The following is a 16401-nucleotide window of genomic DNA, read 5'->3' as shown; positions in this document are numbered from 1 at the left end:
AGCAGAATGAAGTACAACATAACGTAATGTAATATAATATTCTATATTATACAATATTATATATGATATAATATAGTGATACTATAACTTTAAAACCATTTTTACCAAACTAGCAATAAAGATGCTCTGCTAAGTCAGAAAAGAGATTAATATGCCACTTGAGGTGATATACCATCACCTGCATACTCCAAGCTAATAAGTTTGCTTGTTTAATCATTAAACAAATTCTAACTTCTTTATAGCCATAATTCTCAGAATATTTAGAGTTCTGAAATAAATTATAAATATCTAAGAATTAGAAGCTATATAGATAGTTTATTTAAATGCAGAACTTTCTTGTTTTAGGAATAACAGTCCCCAGAACTGTTCTAGGATCAAAGATTGTGAAATATTAGTTTTAAGACTCAAAGTTTTTTATTCATGGCTTTTCTTGCCAAAATGCAGAATATAAATTAATTAATTATTCTTTCTATGGGCACATCACTAATTGGTTGACAAAGGATTTCATAAAACAGTTTCTTTCCTCATTACTTGTAGACTGTAAAAAGGAAACTAAATAGTGAACAAGGGTAGAATGGCTTTCTGGGGTAGAAATGTAGCTAATCACAATGACACCCAGTGGGAGGTGGTGCAAGGAAAGAAAACAGAACAATGTGAATGAGACAAAAGACTCAGGCCTAATGGTCTGAATTTCACACCATATCTGCTTTTCTTTTACTGAAGTAAAGCACTCTCCAGTTTAGTGATATGTATACTTGATGGAAATAATTACAGTAATTTGTCACTATAGCATTTAAGAATGCATTTTGTAATAGAGATTAGCACAGTATTAGAAATTATTTTTAATTGTTAATTTCATCTTGTTTAGAGAAAAGAACATTACAAGTAAATAGTGAAAAAAAACCTCTTCTTGGGTGTTTGTTCTCTGCCAGGCATGATGCAAAGGACCTTTTGTTGATCCTTTTTCTATCCTAACACAGCCTACCCAGTTAGGTTCTTTATGATCCCCATTTTAATATAGGCCAACTGAGTTTCCAGATTTCCTGCTTAGGACTTTTTTGCATATTCTGTACTTTGTTTCACTCTACAGCCGTGGTTCTGAATCTGGACTTTTTTTTTCCCTTTCAGGGGATGTTTGACTGTGTCTGAAGGCAATTTTAGTTGTCATTACTTGGCAACATTGAGTGTGGGTTTGTGGTTTGCTACTGTCATCTAAGGAGTAGAGGCTAGAATTGCTTCTAAACATCCTACAATGCACGAGACAGCCCTCACAGTAAGGAACTAGCCAGTTCAAAACAACACAACGCTCTGCTCTATAGACATGGAAAGTAAAGGATTGTATCAAGGCTATGCTCTTTTGCCAGAACTCACTTAGACAGGTCTACTTTTTCATAAAAGTATCGAACATATCTACAAAAGATGGCTGAAATGGTAATCTCCTCAGCAAAACTCTAGCTTTCTTTTGTATTATTCAAAGCCAAGATAGCTTTGCTTCAGATTGGCAAAGAGAACAGTAATGAAATATACAAATACTCAACAATATAATCTTACTGTGTACAAATTTTCTGTTTTATCATTTCGTTAAAACAGGAATACACTATTGATATATTTTTTGCACAAACATGGTATGACCGACGTTTGAAATTTAACAGCACCATTAAAGTCCTCCGATTGAACAGCAACATGGTGGGGAAAATCTGGATTCCAGACACTTTCTTCAGAAACTCCAAAAAGGCTGATGCACACTGGATCACCACCCCCAACAGGATGCTGAGAATTTGGAACGATGGTCGAGTGCTCTACACCCTAAGGTATTCTTTTACAAAAGGAAAGGAGTAATTGTTAGGAAGAAAACAAACAAACAAACACAAAAATCAGCCACAAGTCAAAAGAAATAAAGAAAGAAAGAAAGAAAGAAAGAAAGAAAGAAAGAAAGAAAGAAAGAAAGAAAGAAAGAAAGAAAGAAAGAAAGAAAGAAAGAAAGAAAGAGAAAGAAAGAAAGATGTCAAGACTATGTCTTGGTTGGCATGTTATCAAATAGTATATGACATCACAACATTAGTTTTTTTCTTTCTGCTGTCAATGAGCTTTATCAAAGCCCTAATTATAGGCAAAGCTTATTTTTCCACAGCTGTTGTGAAAACTTTTTTTTTTTCTCACAACTGATCTGAAATTTCCTTTGTCTTGCAATATCATCTGACCTTTGCACTTGTCTTGGCTTTTTGTGTGTTTGCGTGTTCTGGTACTTTAGAACACAAAAATTAAAACATAACTGGTCATCCTCAGGACTGCCACCTCTTATGCTTGGAAATATGTTCATTTCCAAAGAAATAGTTGCTAAAAGAGAATTTTTGATGTGTATGTCTCCATACATTCTTCTCTTTTTAGCTTCACAATAGCAAGCACCTAGAATCTATTATCTTTAGTCTCCTGGCACCCCACTTCCCATTATGTTAATAGGCTGTTTAACTTAATTTATTGTCTATCTTGGGAATAGACATACTTGGGAGAAAGTTGAAGGAGCTATCTTTCAGCCTCTGAAATTAAATTCTGAAATTAAATTTTGAAATTAGAGTAAAATGCTACTTTAATAAAATAATGATTTTATGCCATTATCTTAGCACTTCATACTTTGCATTTAAAACATTTTTTACATTGAAATTTCTCATTGGTGGAAGTACATTATTAGATAAAATAATAGGTGAGTATATAGTCTTAGGAATCAGACATCTGACTTTGGTTCTTAGCTCTCTGTCTTATTATCTGCAGGAACTAGGGCAACTCTCCAGCATTTCTATATAAAGGGACTTAGGGGCAGCTTTCTGGTAGGAGGACTTTTGGTGTTAGAAGCTTTGTTTGCATCGTAAGCATGATGTTTTTACATGGTCACATTTTTATTTAGGAAAATTAAGTGAGAACTGATGGAAATTATTGGGAAAGAAAGCACAACCACACTGTCCCACCCTGTACCGCCTCTCCCCCAACCTTGGCACCACAACTGAGCAGACTCTTTTACCTTCATTTCTTTAATTTCTATAAAACAGAGATACTTACTCTGACCTTATGGAGTTGCTACAAGGACAAAATAGGGTGATAAGTAAAGTGATTAATATAGAGCCTGACACATAGTAAATATAGAAAAATTAAAATTATTTATACATTTTAATCAAAATAAGAATAATGCAATTCTAAATCTTCATATCTGAGAACTTCTAGCTTCAAATGATTCATGTTAAATGTGCTTGCTCAACATACAAAATATAATACTTGAAAGTGGCTCCAAAATCTTTATCAATTATATCAGTTATTAGAAAAAGCCACAATTCCAAAATGAATTAATTCCAGGCATTTTATATTCATCATGGCTTTCGTAAACTTAGAGATATAGTAGTAACTGAATTTTTATTTATTTATTTATTTATTTATTTATTTATTTATTTAGAGACAGGGTCTCACTCTGTCACCCAGGCTAGAGTGCAGTGGCGTGATCTGGGTTCACCTCAACCTCTACCTCCCAGAGGTTCAAGTGATCTTCCCACCTCAGCCTCCCGAGTGGCTGTGACCACAGGCACGTGCCACTACACCCTGCTAAGAATTTTTTTGTATTTTTTTGTAGAGATGGTCTCACTATGTTGCCCATGTAGTCTTGAACTCCTGGGTTCAAGCAGTCCGCAACTCAGTCTCCCAAAGTCTGGGGATTATAGGTGTCAGCCATGTCATCTGGCCAATGTCTGAATTTAGAATCTAGTGGGTACAAAATTCCCCTGATACATCAGAGCTCAGTCCAGCTTTTGAAATATGAAGTCAATCATACTATCTCAAGTGTCTTTATTGTTCTTATAACATTGTAGTCATTTCTGGACTTAATTTGTGGAATCACTGCATTAGTTAATTATGAAAGCCACCTCAAAAGTGTCACTAACGGAGATTCAATCAAAGTTTGAATGGTTACCAGTCTATATAGAGAGACGATTTTGTTCTGGCTATCTAAAATGAGCTATGAGTGTGTTTGTGTTTTTGTGCATGCCCAAAGACATTTAGATCTGTATCTATGTTTATATCTGCAATTATATTATTTTCAATTTTAATAATTCCAGTTTAATTTGGAGTAGTAATACTAATAAAATGTCAAATTTAATTGTAGCTTCCTTTATGACTAAAACTATTCTTCCCTTTGAAGAGCATATAAATATATAGTAACAATGATTAAAGCCTCCAGTTTTGAAGGTAGATAATCCTGGGCCCAAATTTCAACTGTGCCTCTAGTTATGTGACTTTGGACAAGTTCAGGTACAATAAATGCATGATAATACTTGTTAAATGAGGAAACAATTCACTCTACCCAGTGCTTCATAGTTAATTAAGGGCTCAATAATTATTAAATATATTTTAACATCAGTAATTGCTCCATTATATCATAGAATTGTAGATTTTTAATTGTTTTCAATTAAAAGTTATACTAATTGGAAAATCTCTTAAAAACAAATTTCCCTAAAATAATACTTTTATTACATCAACAATAATATCTGCACAATGTAAGAAATATAGCTAAAAATATGAAATTTTAAAAATCATCAACCCATTACCATTACAATTTGAGACTATATTCATACTTACCCAAAGGTGGTAAAGACATCTGACTTTCAAATCTTCTCCCTCCTGGAGTTCCAGCCCAGGACTTGAGACTGAGAAAATCTGTATGCTTTAACAAGCACTAACTAATAAGACTTAAACTAATTAAGATTTATTGGCAAACATTTTTCAAATATGTCTGTGTATGTGCATTTAACATTTATTGTATTCTATCAGATATTCTTCTACTCTATAATACCTATTTAATGACATCCTCTAGAATATCCTATTTCGTGACAGTGTAGTGTAGAATGAATGCCACACCATTGTGCAACACAGGTATTTTTAAACTCACCTTTAGCAATTAAAGCTAACAGCTAACAAGTTCTTACAAACAGAAGGTCCTGCTTTAATTAGCAGATAAGATCTTAGAATTATCAACATTCATTTACATGCAAACAGTAAACGAGCTTAAGTTCTTAAAACAGTTGGTTCTGTTAAATATATTCACTGAGCAGTTTCACATGAGCAATTAATTTGCAAAGAGAAAAACCAAAACCAAAAACATAAGTGATCATAAATTTTCAATAAATATAGTTGAGGTAAGTGAGGTGCCATTATTTGATCTGTGAAAATGAACAGACTACATTAAGTCTTATGTAATTTTTTCCTGGACTTGGTGGATTTCTTCATTGGGGATTACTCTGTGTTTTCAATCAGAATGTGAGATATTCTCTACAAAAAAAAAAAAAACCATTTAAAATTGTGCAAATTTACAATTTAAAATTATGTCTAAAATCCATCTTATGTTTAATATCTTTCTACTTAGGTTGACAATTGATGCCGAGTGCCAATTACAATTGCACAACTTCCCAATGGATGAACACTCCTGCCCCTTGGAGTTCTCCAGTTGTAAGTAATATTCCTTCTCCATTTGTATCCTCCCTCACTTACAGTCTTTCTGATTGCCATGTTAATTAATTGAAAGAAACATAACAAATTTCAAAGTTGTATTAAGTTATATTACTGACTTCAATGATTTTGACCATCTCTGTCATCCTAATCCCAGCTTGCTCCGATTAGAGTGATTCCTGCAAAAGAAGGACTGATTTTATTGAGAATTACAAATAGGTTTCATTGAGTTGCATACTTTTAATATATTGGTTGCCTAGAGCCTTTTTTTTTTTTTTTTGTAATGGATTGTAAGGCCAACACTGGACTCAATAGAAAGGGTGGAATCTTTAATTATATATCCTCTTCCTTTTTCTCCTATGGGCCTAGGAACTATAGCAGCACGTTGCTAGTTAAGGTCTGCCCCACAGCAAAATTATTTCATTGATAAAATATATGTGAACTACTATTTGACACACAATAAGATCAAATATAAAACCATTATTTTTATATTTATTATTTTTATCAGATAGATAATAGAATGTAGCAAGAGGATCCATGATGATCTAACGCAGATTATGCTTCAGTAACCTTTACAGATATTTTCTGCCTGAACCAAAGTCAAGCAAACTTAAATTTCCCAAAACGTTTTCCTTACTATTTGTTCAGCATCCATGAAAGGTCAATCACTTCTTTTAAAATTTTTGTCTGCCAGTTGTGCATATTGGACAGAATAAAAATCTGATTATAGATTTTAAAATTATGTTTGTAGAAAGGTAATTTCTCAACCAGGGAGTCCACTAAGTCATAGTAATCACAGTTTAAAAAAAGTTGATGATCAGAGAAGTAATCACGTGTTTATCTTTTCATCAATACCAGAGGAAAACAGAGGACAAATATCACTGTACATCATATTTATCTAGAAAAATTCTCATTATAAAACTTATTTCATGTTTTACTGAATCAAAGAATAAAATATATTTAATTATAAAGTTAAAGCTTCCCTGAGTTTTAGAGAAATTAGCTTTGCTTATTTTTAATTTTCCAAGTGGGACTACTTCTTTCTTGTGTCAGCTAAAACTCAAGAACTGTTGATTTCTGTGGCATCAGGTGGCCAGTTGAAAATGGTCCTCTGAACCCAAACACAATTTAATATTACTTATTGCTATCTGAACAATTCAGTTACCAGCACATTCTCTGCACAAAGTTGCCTCATATCATCATTGTTTGTTGCTTTGTTTTGTTTTATTTTGTTTTGTTGTTTTTGACAGGGTCTCATTCTGTTGGCCAGGCTGGAGTGTGCAGTGGTGTGATTTCGGCTCGCTGCAGGCTTTGCTTCTGGGGCTCAAGTGATCCTTCCACCTCGGCCTCCAGAGTAGCTGGGATTTTAGGAATGCACCACCATACCCAGCTAATTTTTGTATTTTTTGTAGAGATGGGGCTTCGCCATGTTGCCTGGATATTACCACTGTTTTCCTCAATTTTCATCACATCCTGTCATACCCCTCTCCATCCCCTGCAATAGTTCTCTACAGACTCTTTTTTTCCTCCCTCTTTAATTAATATAAACATATAATAGACAAAGCTGCATCAAAGGGAATAGAGAGGAGGAACTATGTGGGATTTTATTCCAAGTACTCAGTCAGTGTTCATAATCAAACTAATCTTTACATGCCATTATTATTTATTTTCACATAATAATTGGCATTACTAGTACACAAACTGTTAAAATGGTTTCTGGTTTTCATTTATTTTCTTGAAAAAGTTAATTCTGCAGTTGACTTCATAATAATGTTTGTCCATTCAACAAATATACATTGACCATCAATTCCATGAGATAAGTACTATTATCCTCCCTATAAGGGAACAAACAATTTAGGAGGAAAAATATACACTTATCCAAGGTAGAATGGCTGGGAAATGGTACTCATAACCACTACTTTATCTCACCTGCCAGTGTGATGTTTTCAACGAATATACTTTCTGTTCTATTAGTACAAGCTCATTGATATCGTCCTCTTAGCATTTCTACTTACTACTACTTTTAATTGTGTATTTCTGTGTATATTAAAATGGAGTCCTGACAAATTGAGAAAGAAAGATAATTAACAGTTTAGTTTATTTTTTCCATCTCTCTTCCACCTCAAATGCATCCTTTGGAGAAGTTTTGAGTCTGTTCTGTCTTACTATTTTCTGTTTCTATGTGACTCAAAATCTTGCTCTGTTAACTGCCTTTCACTGTGATACAAGACTTTGTATTTCTACTATTTATTATGGACTGGTCAGTTGGTATGTACTATTCCAGATGATGGAAAATATGCATATGGCATATATAAAACCACAGGTAGTATACCTTCTATGTCATTTAAATTATTCTTTTTTTTTTTTTTTTTTTTTGAGACGGAGTCTAGCTCTGTCACCCAGGCTGGAGTGCAGTGGCCAGATCTCAGCTCACTGCAAGCTCCGCCTCCTGGGTTTACGCCATTCTCCTGGCTCAGCCTCCCGAGTAGCTGGGACTACAGGCGCCTGCCACCTCGCCCGGCTAGTTTTTTGTATTTTTTTTTAGTAGAGACGGGGTTTCACCGTGTTAACCAGGATGGTCTCGATCTGCTGACCTTGTGATCCGCCCGTCTCGGCCTCCCAAAGTGCTGGGATTACAGGCTTGAGCCACCGCGCCCGGCTAAATTATTTTCAAGAGTAAATTTGACCTTTGAATTTTTGAATCTTATTTCCCATTAGGATGCAATATCATTGTAATTTATGTCCTCACTGCAATGCCCTTTGGTCCAAGATCCTCATCTAGCTTGTAACTATCTTTCTCAGTCTTTACCTCTGTGTCCTGTTCATAGAAGATTGTTGCTACATATTGCTACATATGCTAATTTATAATAATTTTTAATGTGAGCTTTCCTATCTCATGGCAGATGGTTATCCACGTGAAGAAATTGTTTATCAATGGAAGCGAAGTTCTGTTGAAGTGGGTGACACAAGATCCTGGAGGCTTTATCAGTTCTCATTTGTTGGTCTGAGAAATACCACTGAAGTAGTGAAGACAACTTCTGGTAAGATGCACTTGCAAAGAATTTCAAGTGAACTTTCCAGAGTTGAAATTTTGGTATATATGATTTAGAAGGTTTTTCAATACCTCCCTATGAATGATAATCAGAAAATTAAATGAAGTGTTTTAATTTTCTAGAGAAAATTATAATTGAAATTCAAGTAGAATAGATAAATATAAATATATTCTACCAATTTGGGCAAATTGGATTCAAATTGGATTAGTAAATTATTCCCTAATTTATTTAAGGAAAAATGAATACCAATTATGAAAAAAGAAAATATTTATTAGAAGTACTTTTTTTAGAAAGTATGTTTCCTAATGTACTGAAATCGCCACATTTCACACAGGAAGAGTGAATTTTTTACAAATGCAGAAAAGTGAGCATAGTGGATATGGACCCATTCTCCATTCAGTAGTTTAATATTTTAAACTTATCCATCAGTGGATAACAGAACAATTCTTGAGTATCAGAGAGGATTGGGTTCAAATCCCAGTTGCATCAGTTATAAGCTATAGACATCGGGCAAATGTATTGAATCTCTGAGATCAGCTTTTCCAGATGCCTAATGTGCATTTAAAAAATTGCATCACAGGGAGACAGTGTTTATGCAAAATATAAATAAAATGAAATGCTTAGAATGATAGCTGGCACTTAGCACTTGGTTAATAGTAGCTCTTACTAATATTAATTATGATTATTGGATGTACATGATAATATGGTCAGGAATTGAGATTTATTTTAAGACAAGCTAAAAGTAAATATTTTTATATTAAATCATAATTTCTAATAGTATCAATTATTAATTTAAAACTCTACATCGGGCAACTTACATATGTTTCCAGACCAGATCTGTCTCATGGGTGGCCAGTTTGAACTCTCAACAATGCTGCTTACATTCTCTATGTAGATTAATCCAACTACTCCTTTTAAAATTATGTTAATTTATATATGTTTAAATTTCAAATACAAACATTGTGTTCTCAGCTTACCATCTATTAAGATGTTATTTGAAACATATTTCCAAGAGTTGAGCTGTTTTATGTTGATTTAGTCACAAACACCTGATCATTTTCTAGAATTCATAGGAAATATTTTTTGCATGTGGAATAATTTGGAATCAGGCCTTCATGTACTTTACAGAGAGAAGCAAATAAAGGACCTACACAAAGATGGAAATTTATGATTCTACTTTCAAAAGTACCATCCTCCAAATCAAAGAATTATCTGACTGTAACATTGTTTTGAGCATTTGCAAATGTCTCATAAAGGCTCTTTTATTTGGAAAAAAGAATCTGAAATAAGGTCATAGTAATGCTTGAGTATATTATTTTAAAATGGCCTTCTGTTCCCTTATGCACAAGAAACCTGACCATCAAGTATTAGAACAATTTTTTTTTTTTTTTTTTTTTTAAGAAGGAGTCTCGCTCTGTCTCCAGGGCTGGAGTGCAGTGGTGCGATCTTGGCTCACTGAAAGCTCCGCCTCCCTGGTTCACGCCATTCTCCTGCCTCAGCTTCCCCAGTAGCTGGGACTTTAGGCGCCCGCCACCACCCCCGGCTAATTTTTTGTATTTTTTAGTAGAGAGGGTGTTTCACTGTGTTAGCCAGGATGGTCTCGATCTCCCGACCTCATGATCCGCCCGCCTCGGCCTCCAAAAGTGCTGGAATTACAGGCGTGAGCCATCGCGCTCGGCGTAGAACAATCTTTCATTTGATTCAAAAAGGAAAAGTTAAGGATTGCCTTAGAACTGAAGTCTTCCATCTGCGAAAGAAAACACACACACACACACACACACCCCCAGGTAAAATTAATCTCCATTTCTTCATGCTTCCAGATGAGAAATTGGCCATTAAGTTCTGTTGTATATTCATATTTCTACAATTATTCCAGGACTCTAAAACAGAACCCACAAACTCATGACTAGAAGGTTTCTTGTTTAGTTGTTTTGAGCCCAAGAGTGGTATGAAGGACAAATGGTGGAGACAGAAGGGTTGAGTTTACATCACAGAGCCTAACATTACCACCTCCCCAAAGTCTCGTGTGGAGAATGATCTAGGGAATTTACTATCTATTAAGAGACACTTGTGGGAGAAAATTATCTACTTGCTTTAAGCATAGCAAAAAGAATTAACAAGGTCCCTCAAGGCTATTAATCTTCCTAAGGAAATCACAGCAAAACAGTATTGAAAGATACTACGTTTCACAGTGTGTACCATCATGTAACTGACCTCATTAACTTCTCTGTGCGACCTAATATTGTGGATAGCCTCCATAGTTGGCCTTCTCTCCCACTCCTCACCCTGCTGGTTTGTATTTTGTGTGTAGTACTATTTCAATGGGCTCCGTGAAGAGAAAGGGCTGAATTGAACATTAATGTTGATAATGAAAGGCAGCCTGATTTCTGTGACAGCTGATTTTTTAAGGATTGGAAGTTTTTTCTCGATATTTGCTTGATTTTTGTTGCTATTCTTATCTTCAAAGCATAGCTCTGTAACTAATGAATATCTACAAGGAAGTTATGTTTACAACTTTCTTGGGAAATTATCAGGAGCTCAATCTTAGCCAATTATAACATGAGTTTCTTTTACACTTGTGGTAAATGTATCTCCCTTTAAAATGCCTCTTTTGTAACTGGGCAAGAATATTGCCAAATTGCGACATAGCTTAGTGAAGGATTTTCCAACCCTTATTCATTCAAGCTTTGTTATATCCAAGTAGTGACTGTACTTCTGATTCCTATTTTTTTCTTTAATTGATTTGTGTGTGTGTGTGTGTGTGTGTGTGTGTGTGTGTGTTTGAATGCACAATGAATCTTATTATTTGTTTTAACTTTTAGGTTCAGGGGTACATGTACAAGTTTTCATATAGGCAAACTTGTGTCACGGGGGTTTGTTGTACGGATTACTTCATCACCCAGGTATTAAGCCTAGTACCTATTAGTTATTTTTCCGGATCCTCTCCCTCCTCCCAACCTCTACCTTCCCAAAGGTCCCAGTGTCTGTTGTTCCCTTCTATGTGTCCATGTGTTATCATCATTTAGCCCCCACTTACAAGTGAGAACATGTGGTATTTGGTTTTCTTTTCCTGTGTTAGCTTGATAAGGATAGTGGCTTCCAACTCCATCCATGTTCTTGCAAAGAACATGTTCTCATTTTGTGTGACTGCATAGTATTCCTTGATACATGGTTTTTTAATGAAATTAATTTTTCAAAGGAAAGTTAATACAAGGACCATAATTGGAAAACCAGAACATTTGACAAAAATATAAGTGATATAAAAATATGATTTAAAAACAAGTGAATACTCTTACACTTTAAGTGCATATATTTGTGTTCCCTAGACTTTGAATATGTTGAAAACAAGAGAAAGACAGAGAAAAGGATATTAGAGCTTGAGTAAACAGCAATTAGCACCAAATCAAAACATTCTCTTTGATATAAACAGAATAGTAGAAGAAGAATTTCACAGGAGAGAATTTACTCACCAGGAAATTTAATGCTATGTGAGAGTCCTTGCATCCACCACCTGAATCACCTCTTTTAATACTAGTTTTATCTGTACTACAGTTGAGAAAAATATTTCCCCTGAGGTAGGTCGATAAGATTTGAAGAATATTTTTAATTCGTTGTCAATATGCTGGAACAGATTCTGGATCCATGATTTCTTCTTCAAACTGTAATTCCTTCCTGATTGTTCTATATCTGGGAGAGAACAACCATTGCCCCAGTGAGCCAAGCATGAACACTCAGAGTCATGTCTCTGCCTCCCACATCTAATGAATCATGAAGGCACTTATGCTTCTGAAATATCTTGTGTAACTGTCCTCTTTTCAGTTGCCATTGCCACTGTCCTAGTTCATGATTTTGTCTGTTCTCATCTGGAATGTGTCAGTAGCTTATTAAGTTATGTGCCTGCTGTCAATTTCTCTCTCATCTCCAGTGTATGCTTTTCACCTTAATTGTAAAAGCTAGCACTTACTAAGCACTAACTACATGCACCACAGCAAGCACCATGTGTAAATGATCTGCTTTCTCATAACCACAGTTACATTTACTGTTAACACTGATGGTATCACTGCAGATGAGAAAATTGAGACTTTGAGGGGTTCATTTACCTGCAGGGATCAAGTTCAACTGGGACAGAAACTCAAAGTCGTCTGCTCTGAGATTCATGCTCTTAATCACAACACTATTTGACTCCCATCATGGCCCAGTGAGCCCCTGATATGTCCCTTCCTCATGTCTCAATAATTCGGTAGGTTCAATTGAGCGCAAGCTATTGTTTCTAGTATGTAAGAATCTGGTCGCAGGAACTTTCCATCCTTGTTTTCTATAATTTCCCAGCTTGTGAAAGAACCAACCTGTGAATACTTTTCTGTGTTTAACCAGTCTTACACTCACATTGAATCTCAATCTCTTTCTGTTTTGAGTGGCTTCTTAATGCATCACTACCATCTCATCTCTATGACTTTAAGGCTTAAATCAATGGCATCTCTTCAACAGTGCCTTCACTGATCTTAATACCAAAACAACCTGAAGCAGTTTTTAAGAATGTTCACCACTGGAGTCAGACAGCTCAGGTTTCAACACCAGCTTTGCCACTTACTAGTGGTGTGACTTTATATAAATCATTTAATATATCCGAGCCCAAAATCACCAGTATCCACAGGGTTGCTCCAAGAATTAAGAAACATACTGCATTAAAAATGTGCCTGACAAATGGGAAGAGCTTGGCAAATGGAAAGCAACAATATTACTATTATTATCACTATCATTATTATTCCATTAACTCCTCCAAGAGCATTGTCAACCACCTTAAGAAAACATGATTTCTGCCTTGTGTTGCTTGGGCACTTGTTTTACCCTTCAGTCTCTGACCCCTTCCTCCACTACATAAGCTTCACAACAGAAACTTTTTAAAATCATCTCCAAGCCAGTCACCGGAGTGGTAGTCATCATGGACTATTAACCTGGTGGCTGACTTAGAGGTGATTATAGATAATTGTTGTATTAATCACTTGTGACAATTACATTGATACAACAGTATATCATTCATCAATGAAATACATAATGCAGAATGCTGTTATCTTTGTTTTCCATTGCTCATTGTGTACTCTAAACTAGAAGAGTTTACTCTTTGTGTCATGTTGCCACGGCCAGCTCATCAAATTCTATCCATAATTTTTGACTCTTTTTTCTTCTCTGTTGTCATCCTGAGATGTGGGCTAGAAAAGTGGACAAATGGGTTTCTTACAGGAAACCTACATTAGTGGGATCCTTGTGCCATCATAATGAATTACAAAGAAATATACCACATTTCTCCCAAGTCAGAATACCACTAAATCATATTGTCTTTAGCAATGCATCCGAAACATCAGGGTTTCATGAAACATCTTCATAACTATTTTTGGCATAACCATGTAAATTATTTTCTGGTTTTGTTGTTTTTAATCCCACTTTCTTCTTAGATTCCATGTTCTAGTTATATTTTCCTGATTTTTATCACAAGGAATATATAACTGGGAAAATGAAATTTATCTTCCTTTCTGCCAGTGACATGCAGATCACAATCGCGAAACACCAGCTCCACGGATGAAGTTCATGCTTGTTGCCTGATTTCTAAAATATCCATATTCTGTATCTTTAAATGCTATGCATCATCATCCCATCATACTGTTCCCTTCCCTGAGGTTTTCTTGCTATGTTACACCTATCCCAAAGTCTCTGTTCCTATTTATTTTATTATTTAATACCAAGCTCAAGTCCAACCTTCTCTGCCTACATCAATATTTGCATATGAATAAAATCCTTCCTCAAATAGAGAACAATAGCTTCCACCTTTTAGCTTGTTTTAATTTAAATGTCCTTGGTAAACTAAGGAGACATGCGTAAAACTTGACTCATCATTTAGATGATCTAGTTTGGCAGAAAAAAAGGAAGATAAAAAAAAATACGAGTTAACGGTACTTTTTAAATTGAAGAGGTTGAAAGGGAAAAACAACAACAACAACAAAAACTAAATGAAAAAAAAAAAAAACTAAATGAAAAAAGAGAAATAAACAACTACAGCACCAATCCTACAATCTCTTGTTACTCCTGCGTCTCAGTGAGTTGTGAGCCTATTTTAGTCAATACTAAATTTTTCAAACTACTTGAAGCAGCGTAATATCTTAAAATAAACCAGTGGATGATTGCACAGTAATAGATTTTAATTTTATTTTTAAGCTTCAATTTAGAAAGTTAGCTTTGGTCTCAGGAGAGAAAAGTGTATGAATTATGTACATAGAGCTGGGCCTAGAGCAGCCATGGGGAAGTCACTTTCCCTCCCTGGGATGAAAGTTACTTATCGATAAAAGGAATGCATTTGATTAGATGCTTCTTTAAAGTCCTTGTCCTCAGCATTTATTCATAATCCCTGATATAACCAAGGTTACACTGTCAATGTCCTAATGTAAAAGCCACTTTCTTTATAAATGAATATTTTTCTAGAATGTTTTTCCATGATCCAGTCTTCAATAAAATTTCAAAACAAATACAAAAGCAAACTCCTTGGGATTTTTAATTTAGAGGAAGCAGTCCTCCCCCTCTATTTTGTTCTTAGTGATATGTTATTACACACATTAAACAAAAATGTTAACCAAAAATGATAACCTATTTTCTTTCCATTGTGATCCTGGAATATTCGTATGTTATGTTAAAAATCACACATTTGGATTTTAAATTCCAAGGTTGTGTTCACACTATCTAGCAGGGAGATAGTTTTTAAGGGGTGGAGGCAGATGGCATAGAGAAGTTCTGTGAAATCAAAGGAAAATTGTCTGGTTTCAAGGTGACACATGTCATTTCTGCTTATGTTCTATTGGCAAGAACTAGTTGCATATTCCTATAGAGATAAAATGGGGTTGGGAAATGTAGCTCCGTTTTGAGTTAGGAAGGGACAATGGATTTTATGACTTTCTAGTATCTATGTAATACACACAATGGTATTTTATTTCTCACAAAAGCTTCTGAGAAAGATATTATTTTTCCATTTGATAGATGAGGAAACTAAAGTTTAGATGGGCTAAGTTATTTGCTCAAGGATATTCAATGGATAGAGTTATTTATTCAGATCCAGAATTTTTACTCCAAAAAGAGATAAATTAAAATAAAAACTATTCCTAAGCTTGATAAAAGCTACTTTTACAGAGACATGCAACAATGAAGTATTAGCACTTAATATGGTAGCCATATATATGAATCAACAGCATGTTAAACTGTAGGAATAGCAATTATGTTTAGATATAATAAAATTATCAAGTGAGAAACTTAATTTAGCAATTATATCCTTTCATTTTTCATTAAAGTTATTTACTGATTAGAAGATAGTATTATTTACTAGTTAAGTGGTCAGTACTAGTCACTAGTTAATTGGATCTGCACATGACCATTCAAATCTGGCTTTAACTAAAAAATTATTGAATCCAGTGTATTTGTGAAAACTTGTTCTTTGAAAAAAAAATCCATTTGAGAGACTATATAATAAGTGGTTTGCATGACTACTATTTATAATAAATTTAAAAATTAATATTTTGTCAGTCTATCAGAAGCAACCAGATCAAAAAATCATTTTTTTAATCCAAGTTGCTGATATTTTCTAACTCAACTGAAAATCCTATTTTGCTACATTTAAGAGAAATTTACATCAATGTGACTGATATAACTAACAGATCTCTCCTAAGCAGCTACTGCCCCAAAATAAATTTGAAAGAAATTTTTTTTGAAAATGCAAAAATGTGAGAGAATGAAGACTGAGCCTTTAGAGATGATACTCTACATGTAAACTAATTGAAGATTGCTTTTTACCCTATTTGACGTAAGCAAATGATTTCTTCATCTT

General features: G+C 34.5%; 1 protein-coding gene across 2 annotated transcripts in view; it reads left to right on the top strand.

Moving 5' to 3' along the window:
• Window positions 1-16401, top strand: part of GABRG2 (gamma-aminobutyric acid type A receptor subunit gamma2) — a 90436-nt gene that overhangs the window by 28857 nt on the left and 45178 nt on the right. For both annotated transcript variants that reach the window (XM_050792956.1, XM_050792955.1), the window contains exons 4-6: window positions 1591-1811; window positions 5402-5484; window positions 8388-8525. In XM_050792956.1, the coding sequence (XP_050648913.1) occupies window positions 1591-1811; window positions 5402-5484; window positions 8388-8525 (442 nt within the window). The remainder of the gene's footprint in view (window positions 1-1590; window positions 1812-5401; window positions 5485-8387; window positions 8526-16401) is intronic.

Source organism: Macaca thibetana, chromosome 6, assembly GCF_024542745.1.
Source record: "Macaca thibetana thibetana isolate TM-01 chromosome 6, ASM2454274v1, whole genome shotgun sequence".
Taxonomy (NCBI): Eukaryota; Metazoa; Chordata; class Mammalia; order Primates; family Cercopithecidae; genus Macaca; species Macaca thibetana.
This window is presented reverse-complemented; position numbering and strand designations above follow the sequence as displayed.